At 39.3% G+C, this 21,717-nt stretch overlaps 1 protein-coding gene across 2 annotated transcripts in view; it reads left to right on the forward strand.

Moving 5' to 3' along the window:
- The window catches only part of PAK5 (p21 (RAC1) activated kinase 5), a 317,560-nt gene that overhangs the window by 256,459 nt on the left and 39,384 nt on the right, over positions 1 to 21,717 (forward strand). For both annotated transcript variants that reach the window (XM_057528338.1, XM_007165252.3), the window contains one exon: positions 15,304 to 16,089. In XM_057528338.1, coding sequence (XP_057384321.1) covers positions 15,304 to 16,089 — 786 coding nt within the window. The remainder of the gene's footprint in view (positions 1 to 15,303; positions 16,090 to 21,717) is intronic.

A 21,717-nucleotide genomic window follows, 5' to 3' on the forward strand; every position in this document is an offset into this window, starting at 1 on the left:
ATGGAAGAGAAAAAAGAATAATAAAGGACACAAATGTGAAAACCTCACACGTGAACGTAATCAATAGTTAATGTATAAATTTGATTTTTTTTCAAGCCTCCTGAGAGTCGAGTTAAAACAGTTGCAAAATTGTTTTTTTTCAACAGAGACAGGGAATGAGAGGAACAGTCTTTCCTACAGGAAAGCAAAGCTTGCTAACTCCAATTTGTAAATAAGTGTTTCATGAGGTCTTTCAGTGAGGACACAATGACATTATGAACCATGTCTTCAAGAAAGTTCCTAAGGCAAAAGCAGGACTGGATTTCATCTGTTTCATATGGTGTCTTTTTGTTAAATCTGTTGTCAACACACGAAACACAGTTGATGGAATATGGCTTTGGAAAAAGGAAAGATAATATTGTTTGAGTCTCTTCTGGGGTTCATGTGTGGGTGTTGTGTGTATCCCAGCTTAATCTAAGATATAACTTAGGGAAGGGGAGTTGTAAAATCACCCCCTCTTTAAATTTGGCCAGGTAGCTGCCATCGGCCTAAAGAGAGAGTAGTGGGTTTTCTCTCTGTGCTGGTGCAAGGGCTCTTGCTGTTCTGTTAGTATCCCTGAGTGCGTGAACAAGATTATCCAGTAAACTGTTTTTGGACTCCTTCATTCCAGCCTTAAACTTTCCCTCTGGGATGTTTGAACACAGTCATAATAGGATAAATGTGCTCTAGCATTAAGTCACAGAACATGTTCTAGGAACATAATAACCCAGAGCTTCCCTTTGTGTTATGAATCAATCATTTTCCCTTTTCTGCTTTGGATGGCTGTTTCTTTTCTTTATAAAACAAATGACTCTATTAATCTGGAGTTCAAAGACTAGGGAATATTTTCTCTATGATAATGTGTATCTATAGATATAGATACATCTAAATATAGATACATCTAAATATACAAATGTTATAACTAGATATATATGCATATGAGTGTGTGTATATATATTTCTCACTGAAAGAACTGACTGATTTTCAAAATTTCTATTGAATTGAAATTTTTTTTGAGTTGTGAAAAGGGGACCTCACACAAATGATCCACCAGTGCTGTTCAGACTTCAGTGTGTATATGAATTACCTGGAAGCTTTGTTAAAATGCAAATTCTGATTGGAAGTTGAGCTGAGATTCTGCAGTCCTAACATGCTTCCAGGGGTTGTTGCCGATCTGGGACCACACTTAGAGTAGCAGCGGGGGAAGGCTACTAGCAGCATCGTTCCCAAATTTGGCTGCACACAGGGCTCACCTAGGGATCTTTAGAGATTACTGACACCTGGAACCACCACCAAAGCTGTAATTGGTCTGGGGAGACACCTTGGCCTCAAAAACGTTCGTAAAGGGGCTTCCCTGATGGCGCAGTGGTTGGAAATCTGCCTGCCAATGCCGGGGACACAGGTTCGAGCCCTGGTCTGGGAAGATCCCACATGCCGCGGAGCAACTGGGCCTGTGAGCCACAATTGCTGAGCCTGCGCGTCTGGAGCCTGTGCTCCGCAACAAGAGAGGCCACGATGGTGAGAGGCCCGCGCACCGCAATGAAGAGTGGCCCCCACTTGCCGCAACTAGAGAAGACCCTCGCACAGAAACGAAGACCCAACACAGCCATAAAAAAAATAAAAATAAATAAATAAAGTAATATTAAAAAAAAAAAAAAAAAAAGTTCGTAAACCCCCCAGGTGACTCCTATGTGTCGCTCTGGCTGACAGCCGCTGCAGTTGAAACTGCCAGATGGAGCTGAAGCTCTCACTGCTTTAGCCTTTTCTAAGAGCTATCGGAAAACCTCAAGGTGCATTCTTAAACATTTCATTAGGTTTTAAAGAAATAAAATCATTTAAGTGTGAACAAATCTTATATTTGTGCTGGAGGGAGAGATAGGTACATACATACATACATTCATATTCTTGTAAAAAATGTCTCATTTTGCAAAAAACAAAGAGAAACCACGTGATTTTATTCTGTACAATCAAACATTGAGGACTTAGCACCTCTGCTGTGCAGAAGGAAAGCCCCACCGACTTGCAGGTTTCTCTGCATGAACCAAGTTAATAGCTAGAGAGGCATGAGGCCCTACCAGTGGGAATGGTGAAGAAATTAAAGATGAAAGGAGCCTCCCAACTCTTAAGAACATTATTTCTTTGGCTCTTGCTAAGGTACTAGAATATTCAGTGTGCAGTTCTATGCCTTTGATGGAGGTTGCTATCTCTCTGACTCAGCTCCCATCCCACAACCACACCCCACAACACCTGTTCTCCCATCCTTAGACGTCCAATCTTCCGACGCTGGCGCATTATCCTTACCTATCCTCCCCCTCCTTTATTAATCACCTTCCAACTTAAACTCATAGTTCATCCATTCTATCCCTCATTGCTACTTACCTGCTGTTCGTCATCTATGGCAACTGCCTGGCAAATATGCATTCTGGGATACATCCAGTGTCCCACATTTGCAGAAACTGCCTTCAGGGTGCTACGTATTTGCTAGAAAAGACAAGCAACCACTTGGTTTGGTGCCATTCCAATATATTTTAACAAAATAATTTACATATAATAAAAGGCGAATCATAAATGTACAGCTTGCTGAATTTTTACATATATATACGTGTGACCACAACCCAGATCAAAATATAGAAACTTTTCATCACCCAGAAAGTTCCCTTGTTCCCTTGGGCTTCTTCCCAATGAACACCCTTCCCCTGGAGGTAATGATTATTCTGACTTTGATCACCCAAAAGAAATGGATTAATAACTATTAATAATAATATTATTATTTAATAACTAATAATTATTCCTAATAACTAGGAATATTTTGTATATTTCTGAAATATTTGGAAAATGTGGAGCCCAGCTTTTCTCCACTTTTTCCCCACAGGGGCATATTTTTTGTTTGGCATCTAAGACCAGTCCATTTCTGAAATATTAAGTACATTATTTTAGTACTAACTTTATACTTTAAATGTCATTTAACCACCTAGCAGTTTTATTTACAGATTAACAAGTTTCTTAACATTTATTATGCCTTGAAGAGATCATTTGTATGTTTGTTAAGATTGCTTAAAATGTCAGGTTAAAAAAAATAACAAAGTTTTGGACACTCAAAGGTAAAATTCTGTTGACCAAATTTAAAATAAACATGCCTTGTGCTTCCTTATATAGCCTATCAGAGAAAGCAAAACATGTTGACATTTAGCAGTGCATATTAGCAGTATTTCAAGACTCGGTTTTTCTTTACAGGGGGAGTGTGGTAATCAATGCATATACTACACATTTTGTTAGTTATTAAATTTTTAAATGTCAGAATCTTGAGCAAATGCGATGTAACAAGATACTTCTTTTGTTACAGTGACAGAATTTTGAAGTTGCTGCAAGGGCTAATTATTCCAAAGAGCATTCAACTTGTTTTTCCCCAGTTCCCATAATTCTGAGTTTTAAACATCCTTTCTTAGGAAAGTTTTGTTTCTGGAACTATTTTATTTTTGCTTGCCATGGAGTTTGCTTACATTCCCTTTATTGTATCACAAAGTGATACAGCTTGTCCTGATGCTTTTGCTGTCTTTTCTACCCCTTCAGAGGGTAGAGTTGTGTGTGCTGACAGAGGTGCTGTGATTTCCATATATCTTGAGAAGCAGTATTTGTAATAGATAAGAGTGGGCCTGGCTTTCAAACCCTGCACCTGCCAGCTGAGTGACATCGGGCAAGTAACTTGGCCTCTCTGAGTCTTATTTCCTTCCCTTGTACAAAGAGGTAATAAAGCCCCTATCTCAGAGTCTTGTTGTAAGGATTAAATATGGGAAAAACACTTCTAATTGTCTTGGCACACAGTGACTGTTTAAGTCAATGTTAGTGACTGGAAGCTCTTTTAAACCAGTGCATAGAATGATGGCAGCCATTTCAATCATCTCACAAATTATTTAAAGCTCACATCTTATGTGGGGGAGGGGAGTGCCCAACTCTTGCTTATGCCCATCTCATCTGCTATGCCTAAGGTTGAGCTCAACACCCAGCAAAACTCAGCCAACTTGCTTCTCTACTGTCACTTGAAATTTCCTTCGAGAACAGTGTGTGGTTTCTTATTCTAGTGGATTGACTTGGCCCACAAACTGAATTGTTTCAGGAGTGGGGAGACCTGTGTTTCATGTCCCTTCTGCCACAGAACCACAGATTGTCCATGAGCCAAGAGTGGTCCTTTGGTGCCAAGTGACCACATCCCTCTGAAACCACACACCCAACTTTCTGGGAGTCTTTCTTCTTTTTTGTCGTGGCACATGAATCAAATAATAGAACAGTTTTCCCCAAAAAATGTTCCTGTCCAACTAGTGATACTGTAGATTTTATGCAAACATTTTATATAAAGAGCTTGATAGTAAATATTTTACATTTTGAGGGCCATGTGGTCTCTGTTGCAACTACTCAACTCTGCCAGTTGTGGTGCAAAAGCAGCCACACACTGTAGCTACACAAATGGATGCAGCTGTGTGCCAGTAAGATGTTTACAAAAACAGGCTAGATTTAGCCCATGGGTCATTGTTTGCCAACCCCCATTCTACCTCAATGCTGTCCAATTGAAAGATAATGCAAAACACGTATTTAATTTTACATTTCCCAGTCACCACATTTGAAAAGTTCTTGATATATTTAAACATCTCAATCTTTCAGCACTTTTAAAAGATGGAATAAAGGGCTTCCCTGGCGGCGCAGTGGTTGAGAATCTGCCTGCCAATGCAGGGCACACGGGTTCGAGCCCTGGTCTGGGAGGATCCCACATGCCGCGGAGCGACTAGGCCCGTGAGCCACAACTACTGAGCCTGCGCGTCTGGAGCCTGTGCTCCGCAACAAGAGAGGCCGCGATAGTGAGAGGCCCGCGCATCGCGATGAAGAGTGGCCCCCACTTGCCGCAACTAGAGGAAGCCCTCGCACAGAAACGAACACCCAACACAGCCATAAATAAATAAATAAAAATTAAAAAAAAAAAAAAAGATGGAATAAAAAAAAATATCTTAGAGTAGAACGGGACAGATGCCTTACCTCACAAATACCCTAAATTTGTTGAAGCAACCTGATATCTAATGACTTCATTAAGAAATCTTAAGTGATAATAGGAAACTCTGCATAAACATTAAAATGCCCATTTTGACTGATTTTTTAGAGTCCATATAAATAGAACCAAAATTATAACCATGAGGCTATGTCAATTTCAAATAATTTTGCCATAAAATACCTAAAACCCACTCAAAGATAAGCTTTGACCACGCCCCTGTTTGGACTCCATGCCGACTCATCCTTTGTGGGCAAAAGTAGACGCTGGGGGCTTCGTGAGTAGCACCATTTAAGAGAAGCCAGTTTTCCCAGACTCATCTCTAGTGAGTTTCCATTCATATAAATGCCCCTTTCTGCAGCCACATCAAGGGTTAGCGTTCCCTACCCACAGGCACGCAGGCCCTTCCCCCTTCTGCAGTCTGGTTCACCTGCCCTACTATAAATGCGCCCAGCTCCCAGCTTTTGTGCCTCCTTTCTTCTGCATCTCCCTACTCTGGCCAGCGTGGAGGAAAAGGGCACATAGATGAATTGGGGCTGGCTGGTCTAGGATGGCCTCAGCAGGGATGGCTCATCTCTGATCCTCCAGATGGCCAGTCCAAGCTGGTTCACCTGGGAAAGGCAGGGAACAGAGAGAGCAGGGCTTCCTGCAGCCCAGACTAAGAATTAGTATCATGTCACTTCTGCCACCCTCTTTTGTCTCAGGAAGCCATATGCCCATCCCAGATTCAAGGGTGGGGACATAGACTTCACCACCTCCCAATGTGAAGAACTACGTCACATCGCATCAGGAGGGGATTAGTTGTGCCCATTTTGCAAGCAATCTATCACAGGGACTAATATCAAACTACAGGATTGGCCCTTGTGTGATACACTCTAATGAATATGCCTTCTTTCACTATCTGTGTGAGTTTGTATCTCATCCTGAAATACTGAAAAATGAAACACTTCTTCATCTGTGGTCAGCTCTTCTTGATACCCAAGCATCAAGCTAAGATAAGTAGTTCCAGTCACAGCTCTCAGTGCTCCATCTTGGGCTCCAGGTGCTACAGTTCATTATCAGTGCATGTCTGGTTCATAACTCAGAGTGCTCCCCTTGGCGTCCCTGGAGCTGGTGTGGGTGGCCTTGGCTCCACGGCCAATGATGGAGGATTAGCCTGGACACACTTTGTTTTTTTTTTTTTTTTTTGAAGTATAGTTGATTTGCAGTGTTGTGTTAATTTCTGCTATACAGCAAAGTGATTCAGTTAAACATAAATATACATTCTTTTTTATATTCTTTTCCATTATGGTTTATCACAGGACGTTGAATATAGTTCCCCGTGCTATACAGTAGGACCTTGTTGTTTTTCTATCCTATATATAATAAGTTGCATCTGTTAACCCCAAACTCCTAATACATCCTTCCCTCCACCTCCCCACCCCGTCTGCCTGGCACCCCCAAGTCTATTCTCTATGTAGCCTGGACACACTTGATAGAGAAACCAGGGAAAGTCTGTCCCTCCTTACTCTCTTTTATTCCAGGAATGCTTTATAATTCCAGGCTCACTATAGTCATCATTACGATTCATGAGTTAAGGTAATTCCTTCCAGCTGCTATAATGTATTAACCCATGCACCTCAGTAAATAAGCTCAACAAAATAGGAGTTTATTTCTCACTCAGTATCCAAAGTGGATGTTCCTGTCCAGAGTATGGCATTGCACATGGTCACTGGGCAATGCAGATTCCATCACATGGCTCCAGCATCTCCTAGCAATTTCTGAGAGTATCCTGCTAGATCTTCTCCGTCCAGCTGGTAGACAAGAGAATAAAGAGAAGAAAAGACATTTCTTTGTAACTGGCCTGGAAGGACACGCATCACAACCAGCTCATAGTCCATGGGTGAGAGTTGGTCTGAGGGTCCATTTAGATGCAAAGGGTGCTGGGAAATATGGTCCCTGGCTGGGAACAGCTCGGCAGCAATAAGGTTGCCCTATGGAAAGGGAGCGCACATCTTTGGTGCATATCTACCACATTAATTGAGAATACCGATATTCACACCCATTGGTTTGTGAGCAGGGAACCCTGCCTTACTTCATTTTAAATTTTTTATTGTGAAATATATGTCTAAAACAGGTGTACTGGATACCTCTTTTGTCCCATCGCACATCTTTTAGGCCAACTTTTTTTCCTCCAGCCGTTGCTGAGACAGCCTGCTGTCACCTCGGTCGCACCACTCCACTTTTGGACCTGGTGATTTTTTTTACTGCCACCTGGTGGCATGCATGGGGGGGGGTCCTCTCAGCTATTCTGACAGAGGAGATGGGAAGATGAATATTTGCATCTTCATTCCCTTGAATCTTCAGTTTTGAGACCGAGAATTGACCCTTAATTGTCCACAGACAACCAGCTTGATAATGTACCGTCGAATTGCCTTCCCCCCTTCCCTGTTTCACTCTCCCCGCTGTTCCTTGACCTCACTTTCCAAAATAAACTATTCACATGCAAGCCATTGTCTCAGCTCTGCTTTTGAGGAAGCCAGGCTAAGCAGTGAATATAGCACATGGAGAGCGTAAAGAAAAATACTAAATTCTTACATCTTATGCTCAAATTAAGAAACAGATTGTGGGATATTGTCTCATTCATCTCTGAGCACTCCCTGCACCTAGAAATGATTTTTGGTTTAATTAAATGGATAAATTACTGAGCAGAGATACCTCCATAAACTTCATTGCTACCTAGACACCAGAAGCAAAAAACGGCAAGCAGGTAACAGTTAAATTCCCAATTATGGTACTCATAGTCTCAGATTGACTTTAAATACAAACATAAAGCCCTTCTGACTATTAACTCTGGGCAAACTGGCTTCTGCTGACTTCAACCCAGCTGCCTCGCATTGCAAGCAGCAAGAACCAGGGCTATAAACTACACATTTGCTTAGCCAAGTTAACAATAAATAGTCACCTTCAGGGGTTATCCTTGTATGGAACTGATGAGTAAATGTGTCAGATTCATTGTGCTTTCAAAGGCAGAGAAAATGGCCAACAATAGAACATTTTCCAATTACCTTAATGATGAAATCTTGATCTCCACAAAATTCACAGAACTTTCCTTAGATACATTCTACTTTTTTTAATAATTTGTGCAGAACATAATAATATTTTTAGTAAAGGAATTGGCTTATTTGGATTCCACGTGATTAAGATTTTTGCGTAATTTATTTTAAAGGGTTTTAATGGTTAGAAACCCTCATCACCCCCTCTGCTCTGAGATACCCTGCCCATAATTCTCATGTTTTGCAGGAATATGTGGTTCTCAACTACTTGCTCAATTAGCCCCACACCCTGTGGTTACCAAAGGAGCAATTATACTCCAATAAAGATGTTTAAAAAAAAAATTAAAAAACAAAGATTTTTAAAAAATGAAAAAAAAGACAACAACAACAAAAAAGTGTATGTAGAAAACTGAAAGAAAATAGGTCTGAGTTCTTTTGATGTTAAAAAAGCCTACATTTCTTCACATAAAAATCCAAGTGTATCAGGTCTTTTTGTTGTGATTATGTACTCAGGTGTTTCTAGCCACATTCCTTAATAAAAACAGGGAATTGGTTCTCTGCAAAGAAAGTAAGAATTTAGATGGAGGGTTTAAAAGTCGATTATTTTCTGAGAGGTCCTGGCTTATTCTTGAGTCAGGGGACTATTTGGCTTATTCACCTCCAGAGAAGTGTTTACCAGAAAGACAAAATGAAACACATTCTTGAGGATGATAGAAGACATTGTTTTGGAAAAGAAATGTGAGGTTTTATTAGGGCAAAGCTGTTAATTACACACTTTATTATTGTCAAGGTTAATACAGTTTGTGAGAGCAGAGGCACTTTTTCATCTCTTCCCGGGAACAAGGGGAGACAGCTGTTCTTAGGGACAGATCCATTATAGCTTATCACCGGCCAGCAGCCTGAGGAAGGAGCACCATGAAATATGGCCTCTGTCACCAGGAGCCAGGGCCAGTGCTGAGCTGGTCCAGGCACAGAGCAGAGACAATGAGAACCACAGCACTAAACTCAAGTAGATTGGGTTGCATTGATTTTTAATGCTCGGCTGTTTTGCAGTGTGAAATTTACTGGTACTCTTGCAATTATTGTATTTACTGATCTCTACAAAACTACACAATCTTGCTTTAATAAACATCACATCCTGACAGTAATAAATAGCGGTTCTTACCTTTTGAAGCCTGGTTAAACCGTGTTGTAAAATTCTGTATGTTTGGATTTCATTATCATCACTTTGCTGCTTAGGATTCCTTAAAGTGAAACCCGTGTCACGGAAACACATATTGCCTCGGTTCTAGTTTAACTGGTTTTTCTGATTACATAAGATTATTATACTTTTCTTTTTAAAAAATTTTTGGAGGGTGGGTCAACAATTTATTTTTAAGGTTGACATTTTGTAAGCCCCTTCTTGTTAACACTGATTTAATAGTTTTCATTGAAAGAGAGAAAAGTTTCCTTTAAGAGGGATTCATGTACACCTTCAGTAAACATTTTCAAATGCATTTTTTTGGGTCTCCTTTTAGCATTGAAAATGCTAAAAGACTGTGCTTTCGGTTCTTGGAGTTCTGTTTGTTTGTTTTCACTATAGATAAGATTTTCTTCTTTTCAAATGTTTGCAACCGTACCTTCATTTCCGTGGTACTCAGCTTTTATTCATCAATAACTCCAAGGCTTGGAGCTTCATGGTAAGATCACGATGCTATAGAAGATGTTCCAAAATGGTGAGCTCTGTTAAAGTCTTCATTTTAGTTAAACATAAGTATTTCCGCCTTCATAGGGAAGGCGGAAATATTGAACAACTATAGCAATAACCAACTATAACATCAAAAATGTACACAATATGTACATATTTAACACTATTTATGTGTATATAATATATTTAACACTATGCTATATATATTTAATAAAATATGAATTATATATTTAATACTATATATGTGTGTGTATATATATATATATATATATATATATATATACACTACTGAATCCTATTATACTGAAAAACATGGCCCAGTCTAACTTTTTTTATTTTAAAAGTAACCCTGATTATAGAAGAATCTGGAAAATACACTCTGAGTATGTTCCCAAGTGAAAACCCATTTTGCTCACCACACAACAGGCCAATAAGTCAGGAGATGAGTTTTTGGGGCAAGCAATAATGACTTTATTGAGAAAGCCAGCAGACTGAGAAGATGGTGGACTAGTGTCCCAAAGCACTATCTTACCCAAGTTAGAATTCAGGCTTCTTTTATATTAACAGGAAAGGAGGTGGGGTTTATTTGAAAGTATCCCATTTTTTAGATCTAATAAGAAGTATCTATTTAGTATATATAACAACTGGAAGTAATTTGAGGTTCAACTGTTTAAATTCAAGACATTTCTATCTAAAATTACTAATAATAATTTTTTGGAGTCTACTACATCAATTATCCTTTTTCTTCCAGTGTATAAAGCTGAGATTTATTTCTTCTATCTGTTTGCAGCTTCTTATTTTCCTAAATTATTATCAACCTAATTTAAAAGCAAATTTTTCCCATAAAATAGTGAAATGACTGCCATTATTAGTACTTACTATTAGTATGCCAGGAATCATGCCAACTATTCCGCACATGTTATTTCATTAAATCATCACATTAACCCTATGAGGCAAGGATTTATTCTTGCCATATTATGGATTAGGAACTGTGACTTAAAAGGTTAGGTAACTTGCCCAGTACCACAAGGCTGATAAGTGCTGTGAGCCTAAGATTCAAAACAAGGGTAATAAATACATACTACTTGTTTTTTTGAAATATTTCTTATTCAGTAAATAGTCTTTATTTTTCTTCTAAATAGCATTTAGCTCATAGCAATATTAATATTTCTACTTCCATATTAGCAAATGTATAGAATTCTGTGGATTGGGTTTACTATTATAATTTTACATGTAAACTGAACATACTTTGGCTATTCAAGACAAGTGCACAGAAACCGCAAACTCCCCAATTCTGAGGTCACAGGTTAATTTGTATGCTTAAACAGCAACCCTCTAATCCCCACGGAAATCTAAACAAACATACTTGGGCAACTAAAAACATTTGTGAAATAGTTGTTTATAATTGTTTGGTTTTTAATTTTTTTCAAATGTAAGACATTCGAATGTGTAGTGGGTAATCTGTAGGAATGTGCAGAGGGTAATTTCTATCCAGAATGCTGGCTAAAAAGACCTTTAGTAGATACACTGTGATATAAACAAATGGATACTATTTTCTTGAAAATTACTACAAACACTATTGAACAGAAGAGAAGGCCAACAGTTTAAATCCACAGGAAGTAACAGTACATGTGTCTCAGAGGCTTTGAAAAGCACCTGAGCAAATAGAGAATGAGAAGTGTAAACAGGTAAGACCCACCTGCAGTGCAATAGGAGGCTGCTCGAACAGACTTGGTACTTTAGAGGGTGAGTTATTAGCATTCATATTTAATGCATTAGAAGCTGTCCATTTCATCTTTGCCTCTTCCCAGGCTGCTCCCTCTTTCCTGTTCATAGGTATTGTTTCTCCCAAGTTTATCTGTTGGGGGTTGCATAGACATTGCTCTGAGAAGAGGTCCAAGTATATATATGATATATGATTCTTTCTCTCTCTGGGGGATGCTTCAACAGAACGTCACCTATTTTGGCAACCAATCAATCAATGTATACCCCTCTCTGCAAAAACAATTACAACATTCCATATAAAGGAACGTTATTCAGTGATAAAAGGGAATTGGGGAAAAAAAGAATAGGCTATTAATTCACAGGACAACCTGAATGAACCTTAAATGTATTATGCTAAGTGAAAGAAGCAAGACCAAAAGACTCCAGAATGTGTGGCTCTGTTCACGTGATATCCTGGAAAAGGCAAAACTGTAAGGATGAAAAACAGGGTTTGGGGAGTGGTAGTGTCTGACTAGGGGAAGGTCAGGAGATTTGAGGAGAGAGAGGGTAGAACTAATCTGTATGGCACTGCCAGTGGTGAATATGTGATGCTTTGCATTTGTCAATTCCCATTGAACTTTCTGGCACCAAAAGTGAACTAATATATGCAATTAAAAAAAAAAAAGTCAACCAGGAGATCAGAGCATCCCAAGATGGAATGCAGAGTGTGACAAAAGAATCTATTATTACATGTGTATGACATAACCTCCTTGAAGGGGGTGTGAGGAAAAAAGACACCAACCTAAGTAATTTTTAAAAACAGTGATTTGAATGGAAACTGTAAGACTAAAGTAAAAAAAAAAACCCTGCACATAAACACTATACTCTAGTTGGCACAGTTGTTTCCCATAGTGGTGTGGGTTCATAATTCTGAAACTGCTGTACGTATCTACGGTGATTGAATGGGTAAATGAACAGCAGATAATGGAATCCAGGTTTTTCACTGTTGGGAGAGTGGGGATTACAGACAAGTAAGGGGGAAAGCTAGAATGAACCATGTGGTACTAGATTAGATTCAGAGATATCCGTCTGAATTCAGGTTTAATTTAATATAGATAGAGCTGGATTTATAGAATTATAGATGTGTGTGTACGTGGGTGACTTTACATAAGCATATTTCATAGCTCTGTTTACTGAGAGAGGCTTGGAAACAATGACACCCCAGTAGCAATGTGCATACCCAGCACCCAGATATTGGTTTCTAATATCATTCTCCAGTAAATGGAACCAAGGCTCCTTGGAGAAATGGCCGATTTTAGGGCAAGGACAGGGAAAATACAAGATGAGCCTGGAGCACCTTATAGTGCCAGAAAGTAAGCAAATGCTCAAAAAATAAAAGAGTGGCGTCTTGTCATAGGGACACAGCAGCCAATCTGAAAGAACTCTTAATAACCAAAGCTGGAACAATTTGAGCAACAAACCAACATAGTACAGGCAAACCTCAGATATATTGCGAGTTCAGCTTCAGATCACTGCAGTAAAGCAAATACCCCAATAAATCGACACACACATTTGTTGGTTTCCCAGTACATATAAAAGTTATGTTTATGCTATACTGTAGTCTGTTAAGTGTACAGTAGCATTATGTCTAAAAAAATGTACATACCTTAATTTTAAAACACTTTATTGCTGAAAAATGCTAACCATCATTTGAGGCTTCAGCGAGTTCTAATCTTTTTTACTGGTGGAGGGTTGGAAATATTTTGAGAATTACCAGGATGTTACACAAAGGCAAGAAATGAGCAAATGCTGTTAGAAAAACGGTGACAATAGATTTTCTTGAGGCAGGGTTGTCACAAACCTTCAATTTGTTAAAAAAAAAGCAAAAAACATAAAACAATCTTTAAAGAGCAATAAAGTGAATCACAATAAAATGAAGTATGCCTGTATCGAATTATAACCCAAAGTATAAAACAAGTAAATATCCATGATTCCATCCCTACTGAGTCAAATAAATGATTGAATAAATAAATAGGGAGACTTGCCTAGTCTCCTGTGGAGAAGAATTCCAAGTACTTTATGTAGATATACCCTCTCAGGAAGGTAGATCTTGACTTGACACCACTTGAGTATGGGCTGCTCTTAGTGACTTGCTTCTAAAGAGTGAAATGTGGAAAGCAGGAGGGAAGGGAGGGGAATATAACTTTACAGTGTGGAAACCAGGCAACCATGACCTTGGCCAGGTGATCAAGGGCAACATCATCAGTGGTGAGCCATGTGTACCTTGGATATGATGTAATGAAATTGGTATATTACTCTGTGATCTTCCTACCCCAAAACCAATAACCCCAGTTTAACCATAAGAAAAACTTCAGACACACCCAATTGAGGGACATTCTGCAGAATACCTGACCGGTAAAATTGTCAAGGCCATCAAAAACAAGGAAAGTCTGAGAAACTGTCTCAGGTCTAAGGAGACTTGACAAATAAAGGTAATGAGGTATCCTGGATGGGACCCTGGAACACCAGGGAAAAACTAATGAAATCTACATAAACTGTGGAGTTTAGTTAATAGTAATGCAAGATGTTAACAATCAGGGGACTAGGTGAGGGATATATGAAAACTCTCTTTGCAGTCTCTCTGTTAATCTGAAAGTACTCCAGACTTAAACGTTTATTTAAAAGAAAAGGGTAGAGACCAAAGGCTTTAGTCCAGGACTGATTGGGGGAAAAAAGACCAAACCTTGTCTTTCACTATGGATAGTTGGAGAAGCACTGATCTGTAAAAACATATGCTCTAGGACAGCTTTGACTTATTCTTCCAGTTTGAAATCTATTGTTCTAACTGAGATAGTTTTGAACTCCTTGCTACTTTCTCAAAGGTGTTTTTCTCTTGAAATCCCAAAGTGTGAAGTCACACTTTGTTCTTTGTTCTTTTATCCACCCCCATCATATTTTATTGCAAACCTTGTTATTGTCAAGGTGCAGCTGACTGGTTTTGTAAGTAGTTTCTGATTTCTTTCTGTTCCTGTTATTCATTCCAGTGTTATTTAGGCTCATTAAAGGGAACATTTGGGCTTGGCAATTTGTCACTAAGATTCGGGTACAAGCACATCATTACCAAGCTATCCAAAATTCAGCAGTGATGATACTGATGATACACAGAAGTGTGGCCAAGAAAGCATTACAGTTATATACTTAATAAGAACATCACATTTGATCACAAATTAAATCATACAAGTAATCTTCATGTGGTTCCCTATTTACAGTTCAGAAAGTTTCTTCCTCTTCTATAAAATCTGATAACTTCAATTATTATGTCTTCCATAAAAAGGTATAAAAAAATGTGCACCTCTTTCTAAGTATGTTACTATTCGAGTACCAATGTTTTTGATTTTGCAAATAATCTGGATAATGAATGTAAAAAGATAATAAATATACCTTTTATAACAAAAGAGTTATAGACTTAAAATTATAATCATCAGTTTATTGTTAGATAGCTAGGGTTTATTATTAAGTGGAGGAAAATTAACTGGAAAATAAGACAATAATATCCTATATATAGTCTTCTAAATGGTTTTTTGATGTCTGATCTCTCTATTGAGATAGGTAAGGAAGAATTTGCAGTTTGAGATTATTGTTTAATATTTGATTTATTTCACCAGTCAAATCAACCAACAGACTTTTTTATCTTTTTTAATGAAATGTTCCTGGGGCCTATTTTCCTCTGTGGTTTAAGTTGGATGGATTCGGGGTGGGATTCTTCCATCAATTTGAAAGCATGAAATGTTTTCTTTAAACAGTGTTCCCTTTCTTACTCCCAGACAATCGTTAGAGGAAACAAACCCTGCAAGGAAACCTCCATCAATGGCCTGCTGGAGGATTTCGACAACATCTCCGTGACCCGCTCCAACTCCCTAAGGAAGGAAAGCCCGCCCACCCCAGACCAGGGAGCCTCCAGCCATGGTCAAGGTCATCGGGAAGAAAATGGATTCCTCACCTTCTCACAGTATTCCAGCGAATCTGATACCACTGCTGACTATGCGACGGAAAAGTACAAAGAAAAGAGTCTCTATGGAGATGATTTGGACCCGTTTTATAAAGGCAGCCACTCGGCCAAGCAAAATGGGCACGTAATGAAAATGCAACATGGGGAAGCCTACTATTCTGAGATGAAGCCTTTGCAATCCAACAGAGCCAGGTTTCCTGTTGATTATCACACACACTTGGACTCACTGAGCAAACCCAGTGAGTACAGTGACCTCAAGTGGGGGTACCAGCGAGCCTCAAGCAGCTCCCCTCTGGATTATCCGTTCCAATTCACGCCTTCTAGAACTGCAGGGACAAGCGGGTGCTCCAAGGAGAGCCTGGCGTACAGCGAAAGTGAGTGGGGACCCAGCCTGGATGACTATGACAGGAGGCCAAAGTCATCATACCTGAGTCAGACAAGCCCTCAGCCCACCATGCGGCAGAGGTCACGGTCAGGCTCCGGGCTCCAGGAACCCATGATGCCCTTCGGAGCAAGTGCATTTAAAACCCACCCCCAAGGACACTCCTACAGCTCCTACACCTACCCTCGCTTGTCCGAGCCCACAATGTGCATTCCAAAGGTAACGTCCACCGCCTCCTTCCTTCTGGTGTGTGGGGTCTCCACAAAGGTGTGCTCCCATAACCTTATACAGATTCTAGAGTGCTGATTTGTCTATAAGTGAGAATCCGTATCAAAATCCTACCTGATTTCCACCCACGAGCCCCAAGGGCAGAGAATTTAGGGCAAGGCACATTTATTCATTAAAATCAAAGCCTTTTAGGAGCTCCTACAAGGTTTCTGGTTAAAAGGCAAAAAAAAAAATATGTATTTGAAAGATATTCTGATATACTAATGATAAATGTTATGTGCTCACATGGCACTAAGTCCTGTGTTAAGGAGTATACAGTTGTAGACCATTAGGTGGAGTAACAGTGGTTCGTGCATTCTGGTAAAGAACTGTGGACAGGGGGAAAAAATCAGGATAACGTGGTAAGTTTTTAATAAAGTTAATTGTGTTCAACTCAAGAGATGGTCCCGCATTTTGAGAGTATGTTTTTTCTACTAGTTTAGTATTCAAATGTCATTGTTTTTTCGTATGAAACTTTGGGATAATAGATGGAATCTGGTTGCTGGGCCTTCTTTGGTGTGCTTTATATTTTGTTTTGTCTTATTGTAATTCCTCTCTTGATACTTTTTCTTTCTAATGTTAGATGCAGCAAATTTGCTTTGAAATGTGGCTGATCCGTGATATCCCAGAGTTTGGGAATGGCTTTACTGACTTTGCAAAAATGCCTTGGAAAGTGTGCCAGGGGTTTATTTTCCTGGAGTAACTTAGAAATGTTTCCGCTGCCTCCCCGGTACAGCAAAGTGAAAATGGGACGTCTGGCAGTGGGCTCTAGATTTCAGAGGTCTCAGACCAGTTGAGGGAGACTTGACTTCTTGGAGCGTGATCATGGACCTTTCACCGAATACTGTCTCTTCAACCGCTTGAAGGGCTGCATAGCAAACCCTGGAAGGCAAGCCTGCCTGCATCATCTGTTTGATTGATTGTCAATACCCAGTATTTTTCCTTTGCTCATTATTTCTCATAAACCCAATCCAAGATGTTGAAGTCTTTTAGGGACATGGTGGGAGTGACTAAGCCATACTTAGTCATAGTAAGCCACACTTTAGAAAAAGCAAAGTAGTTATCACTTTAGTTCCCAACATATAAACTTAAAAATAAATCTTGAGGAAATAAAGACCTGAGATATGTACTGCCAGTTAAAATTTAAATATTGAGAATGTTTTCCATCTCACTGTGTTATTTATTTGAATCCCCATGATAGGGTATCATGGCTGCCTTTTCTTCCTATGTTCTTGCCGGGGCAATGGTTGGAAAGAAGTCTGTCCAACTAACCAACAAAGTTATAAGAAGCCATATGCATGTGTCATGAGGCATGAGATCGTTTATTCGATTTACTGTGCACATCACTCAACCAAAGGAACCTCTTCATAGTTCTAGAGTGAGCTAAGCAAATTAATACATTCTGTAGCTGAATCTAGTTACATTCTCTGGTTTTTGAACATCAGTGGTTACTTTAGGAATAAAGAATGTGATTTTTTTCAGCTTAACTGAGGTATAATTGACAAAATTATAAGATATTTAAAGTATACAAGATGATGAACTGATATACATTGTGAAAGGATTTCCCTCACTGAGTTAAGACATTCATCACCTCACATGTTTACCTTTTTTGTTTATGTGTGAGAACATTTAGGTTCTACTTGCTTAGCAGATTTCTACAATATAGTGTTATCAACTATAGTCACCATGTTATACATTCGATCCTCAGACCTTATAGCTGAAAGTTTGTAACCTTTAACCAACTTCTTCCTTTTCCCCATCTCCTAGACCCTGGCAACCACTTTTCTACTCTCTGTTTCTATGAGTTTGACTTCTTCCTTTGTTTTTTAAGATTCCACATACAAATGATGCCATTTATAGTATTTGTCATTCTCTATCTAGCTTATTTCACTTAGCATGAAGCCCTTCAGCTTCTTCCATGTTATTGCAAATGACAGGATTTCATTCTCTTTTAAGGCTGAGTAATATTCCTTTGTATATATATATTTCTTTGATTCACATTTTCTTATCCATTCATTCGTTGATGGACACATAGGCTGTTTCCATACCATATCTATGCTAATAATGCTGCAATGGGCATGGGAGTACAGATATCCCTTCCAGATAATGATTTTGTTTCCTTTGGATATATACCCAGAAGTGAGATTGCTGGATCATGTAGTAATTCTATTTTTAATTTCTTGAGAAACTTCCTTACTGTTTTCCACTGTGGCTGTACCAGTGTACATTCCCATCAACAGTGTACAAGGGTTCTCTTTTCTCCACATCTTTGCCAGAATTTGTTATCTCTTACCTATTTAATAATAGCTATCCTAACAGGTGTGAGGTGGTATCTCACCGTGGTTTTGGTTTGCATTTTCCTGATGATTAGTGATGTTAAGCACCTTTTTATATACCTGTTGGCCATTTGTATGTTTTCTTCAGAAAAATGTCTATTCAGGTAATCTGATCATTTTTAAATTAGATAATACGGCGTTTTTACTACTGAATTCCTCACTATTATTTCCCAGTATATTTTGGATATTAACTCCTTGTCAAATATGTGATTTGCAAGTATTTTCTCCTGTTCTGTAGGTTGCCTTTTCATTTTGTTGGTGGTTTTCTTTGCTGAGCAGAAGTTTTTTTTAGTTTAATTTAGTCCTACTTGTTTATTTTTGCTTTTGTTGCCTTTGCTTTTAATGCCAAGTCTAAAAAACAAACCATTTCCAAGAGCAATGTCAAACAGCTTACTCCTATGTTTTCTTCTAGGAACTTTATGGTTTCAGGTCTTATATTCAAGTCTTTAATCCATTTGAGTTGATTTTTGTGTATGGTTTAAGATAGGGGTCCAGTTTCATTCTTTTACACATGGCTATTCAGTTTTCCCAGAACTATTTATTGAAGAGACTATCCTTTCCCCATTATATATTCTTGTCTCCTCTGTCAAAAATTAATTGACCATATATGTATGGTTTATTTCTGGGCTCTCTATTCTGTTCCACTGATCTAAGTGTGCTTTTGTGCCAAAACTATACTGTTTTGATTACTATAACTTTGTAATATAGTTTGCAATCAGGAAATGTGATGCTTCCAGTTTTGTTCTTTTTTTCTCAGGATTGCTTTGGCTATTCAGGGTCAAATATGATTTTGTGTGTATGGTATATTTGAATGCTTGTTGTTGGGAGCTGTTTTAGGTCATGGTCATCAAGAAAATTGTGTCCAGAGGCTTTAAACTTTCAGTCATGGAGCTGTATTTGACCCATTGACATGTTTAGTCACCCAATAGTCATTTTCAACATCTGAAAAATCAAGATATTTCACTTAGAATTCTCAGCTTTTGGGTCTCAGATTTCTCTTATGAAAAATGGGACAACCTGTTATCCCTGGGCCCACATTTTCACATAGCATTGGAAATAGAATTGGCTGGAGGTAAAATCTGCCCCATTACAAGGGACAGGCTCTGCCCAGCCCACTTCATTAATTTTTCCCATTAGCCTAATCCCTAGAGGCATTTGAGATTTAATATAACCACCAGCATCCCTTGCCTACTCATTTCACAGAAGGGGAAAATGAGGTCCAGAAAGTCACATGGCACACTTAAGGTTTCACAGTTGGTTGGTTGCAAAAGAAGAATAAGAATCTAGATCTGCAGTTTCTCCCAGTTCAGTATTTTTCCCATTATATTGGCATATGTAGTTTTAGGGGTTCAACTGCATTTGCCAATAAAACCCATGAGAGGTCCCAGTGGCCACCAAAACTTTAGGTTAAGTGGAGGAATAGGAAGAGGATGGGAGGAAAGAGGGAGGGAGGGGATAGATTGCTTAATTCTTCACTGATTCCCTCTTCTTGCAGACTTCCAAATATAAGGCAAAGCAGACCTGCTTTATATTTGTCTATTTGGCTACTATTGTGGCTCAGAAAAAAAAGAAAAAAAAAACAAAAACCCCATAACAGTTCCTACCAAGTGTTTTTCAGTCCTTATAATCAGAACTCCAAAGGAGCAATCTGCTGATCCATGTTTCATAGGAGACCCGTGAGAAATTCACGAGCAGGTCTTGTGGGAGGGTAGGAGGTAGGAGGCCTGTTAGTAATTAAAACGTTTACTTGATTAAAAATATAATATCTCTCTAAAAAGACTCAGGTGCCTGTGTCCTTAGAACTAGACTCTTAAAAATCTACCAATCACATTTGGATTTCCTGCTGAGAGAAGAAATAGCAATCATGACTCAGATAATTTGACTTTGGCTCATGGAAAATTCTAGAAACTGGTGGGTAATGTTCACATCTCCAATAACAAGAGAAAGCATGAAACTTGAGTAAGTTTCCAGATAGAGCAAAAATAAGGAGGGGTGTGTGTGTGTGTGTGTGTGTGTATGGTTGTGTGTGTGTGTGACACCAGCTTTACATTTTGGCTTAAATTTAAAAAAAAAATTCACAAATGTTAACCCACAGTAAAAAACTCCTCCAATGTTATCTACCTATATTTCCCATTAGTGTGACAGGAATAAAGGATGTTATGAAATCTGTAGATATTGGCATCCATCTCTTTACTTTTAAATGTTTTTTTTTGCTGGGGCTGAGCAGATGAAACCTTGGGGGAAAAGATAAAGCCAAACCATATCCATACAGCACCATTCAGATCACAGAATTACCAAAACGGATATGGAGAGAGACTGCTTTCCACCCTCCCCTGCAGACAAGGCTGACTTATAGGGAGGGAAACTGGCTGGAGACCCTGTTCCAGTGCGTTTGGTTTTGCTCATGCCAATGCTTTCCAGGGATGAGGCGGCTGTTGGCTTGGGTATCTGGTGCTGGCTCGGCACATCCATCCCTTGTTCTGGCTCCAACTGCCAAGAAGCCCCCAGCGTCATCCCAGATCTGCCAGTTCACGAAACGCTGGCTGGTTGCCAGATCCGTGTGTTGCCTTGTTGAGCCTCACAGTCCTGTAAATTCTGGAGGTTACCTGGGAGGCATGAAATGAGAGGAAGGGTTAGTAGAAAAAGAGACCTTTAAGGATGCTGAGGAAAATGGCTGTGTAGCAACCATCCCTGTGATTTGAGAAGCTGGTATTTAGAGTGTAGATAAGTGTTCTACACTCTAAATACCAGAAGAGAAGAGTGCTGCTTCCTCAGAGCCAGTGGGAGGGAAGAAGGGATAGAATGATGTTGACAGCACTTCTGATGGGCAGCTGGAGACTTTTCAGGAAAGCAGATGTTCTTCAGCTGGGATCCCTAGAAGCTGAGCCTGAGACAGGGATTCTGGAACAGGTGATTTATTGAGGGAGAGAGAGCAATAGGAAAAAAGCAGGATAGGGCAAGGGAAGAAGTCATCAATACAGGCTTTCCACTAAAATTGAGCCTTAGCTGATCCCATGGGAGTTCTAGAACTCTGAACAGGAAACAGCCCAGTCAGTCTGCTCATAGCAGAGCTGGGACCCAGCTTTCTGGGCTCAACCCCCTCAGCCGGACATTGGCTACATCCCCAATGGTACAGGAATAGCTTCTGCGGTGACACGCCTTAACCTGGCTCCTTACGAGCTCCTTCTAACACATGCAGCAATAACGTCCCCTTGGTTTGTGTCATCCTGTTCCATTCTATAGC

The sequence above is a fragment of the Balaenoptera acutorostrata genome, chromosome 15 (genome assembly GCF_949987535.1).
Source record: "Balaenoptera acutorostrata chromosome 15, mBalAcu1.1, whole genome shotgun sequence".
Classification (NCBI taxonomy): domain Eukaryota; kingdom Metazoa; phylum Chordata; class Mammalia; order Artiodactyla; family Balaenopteridae; genus Balaenoptera; species Balaenoptera acutorostrata.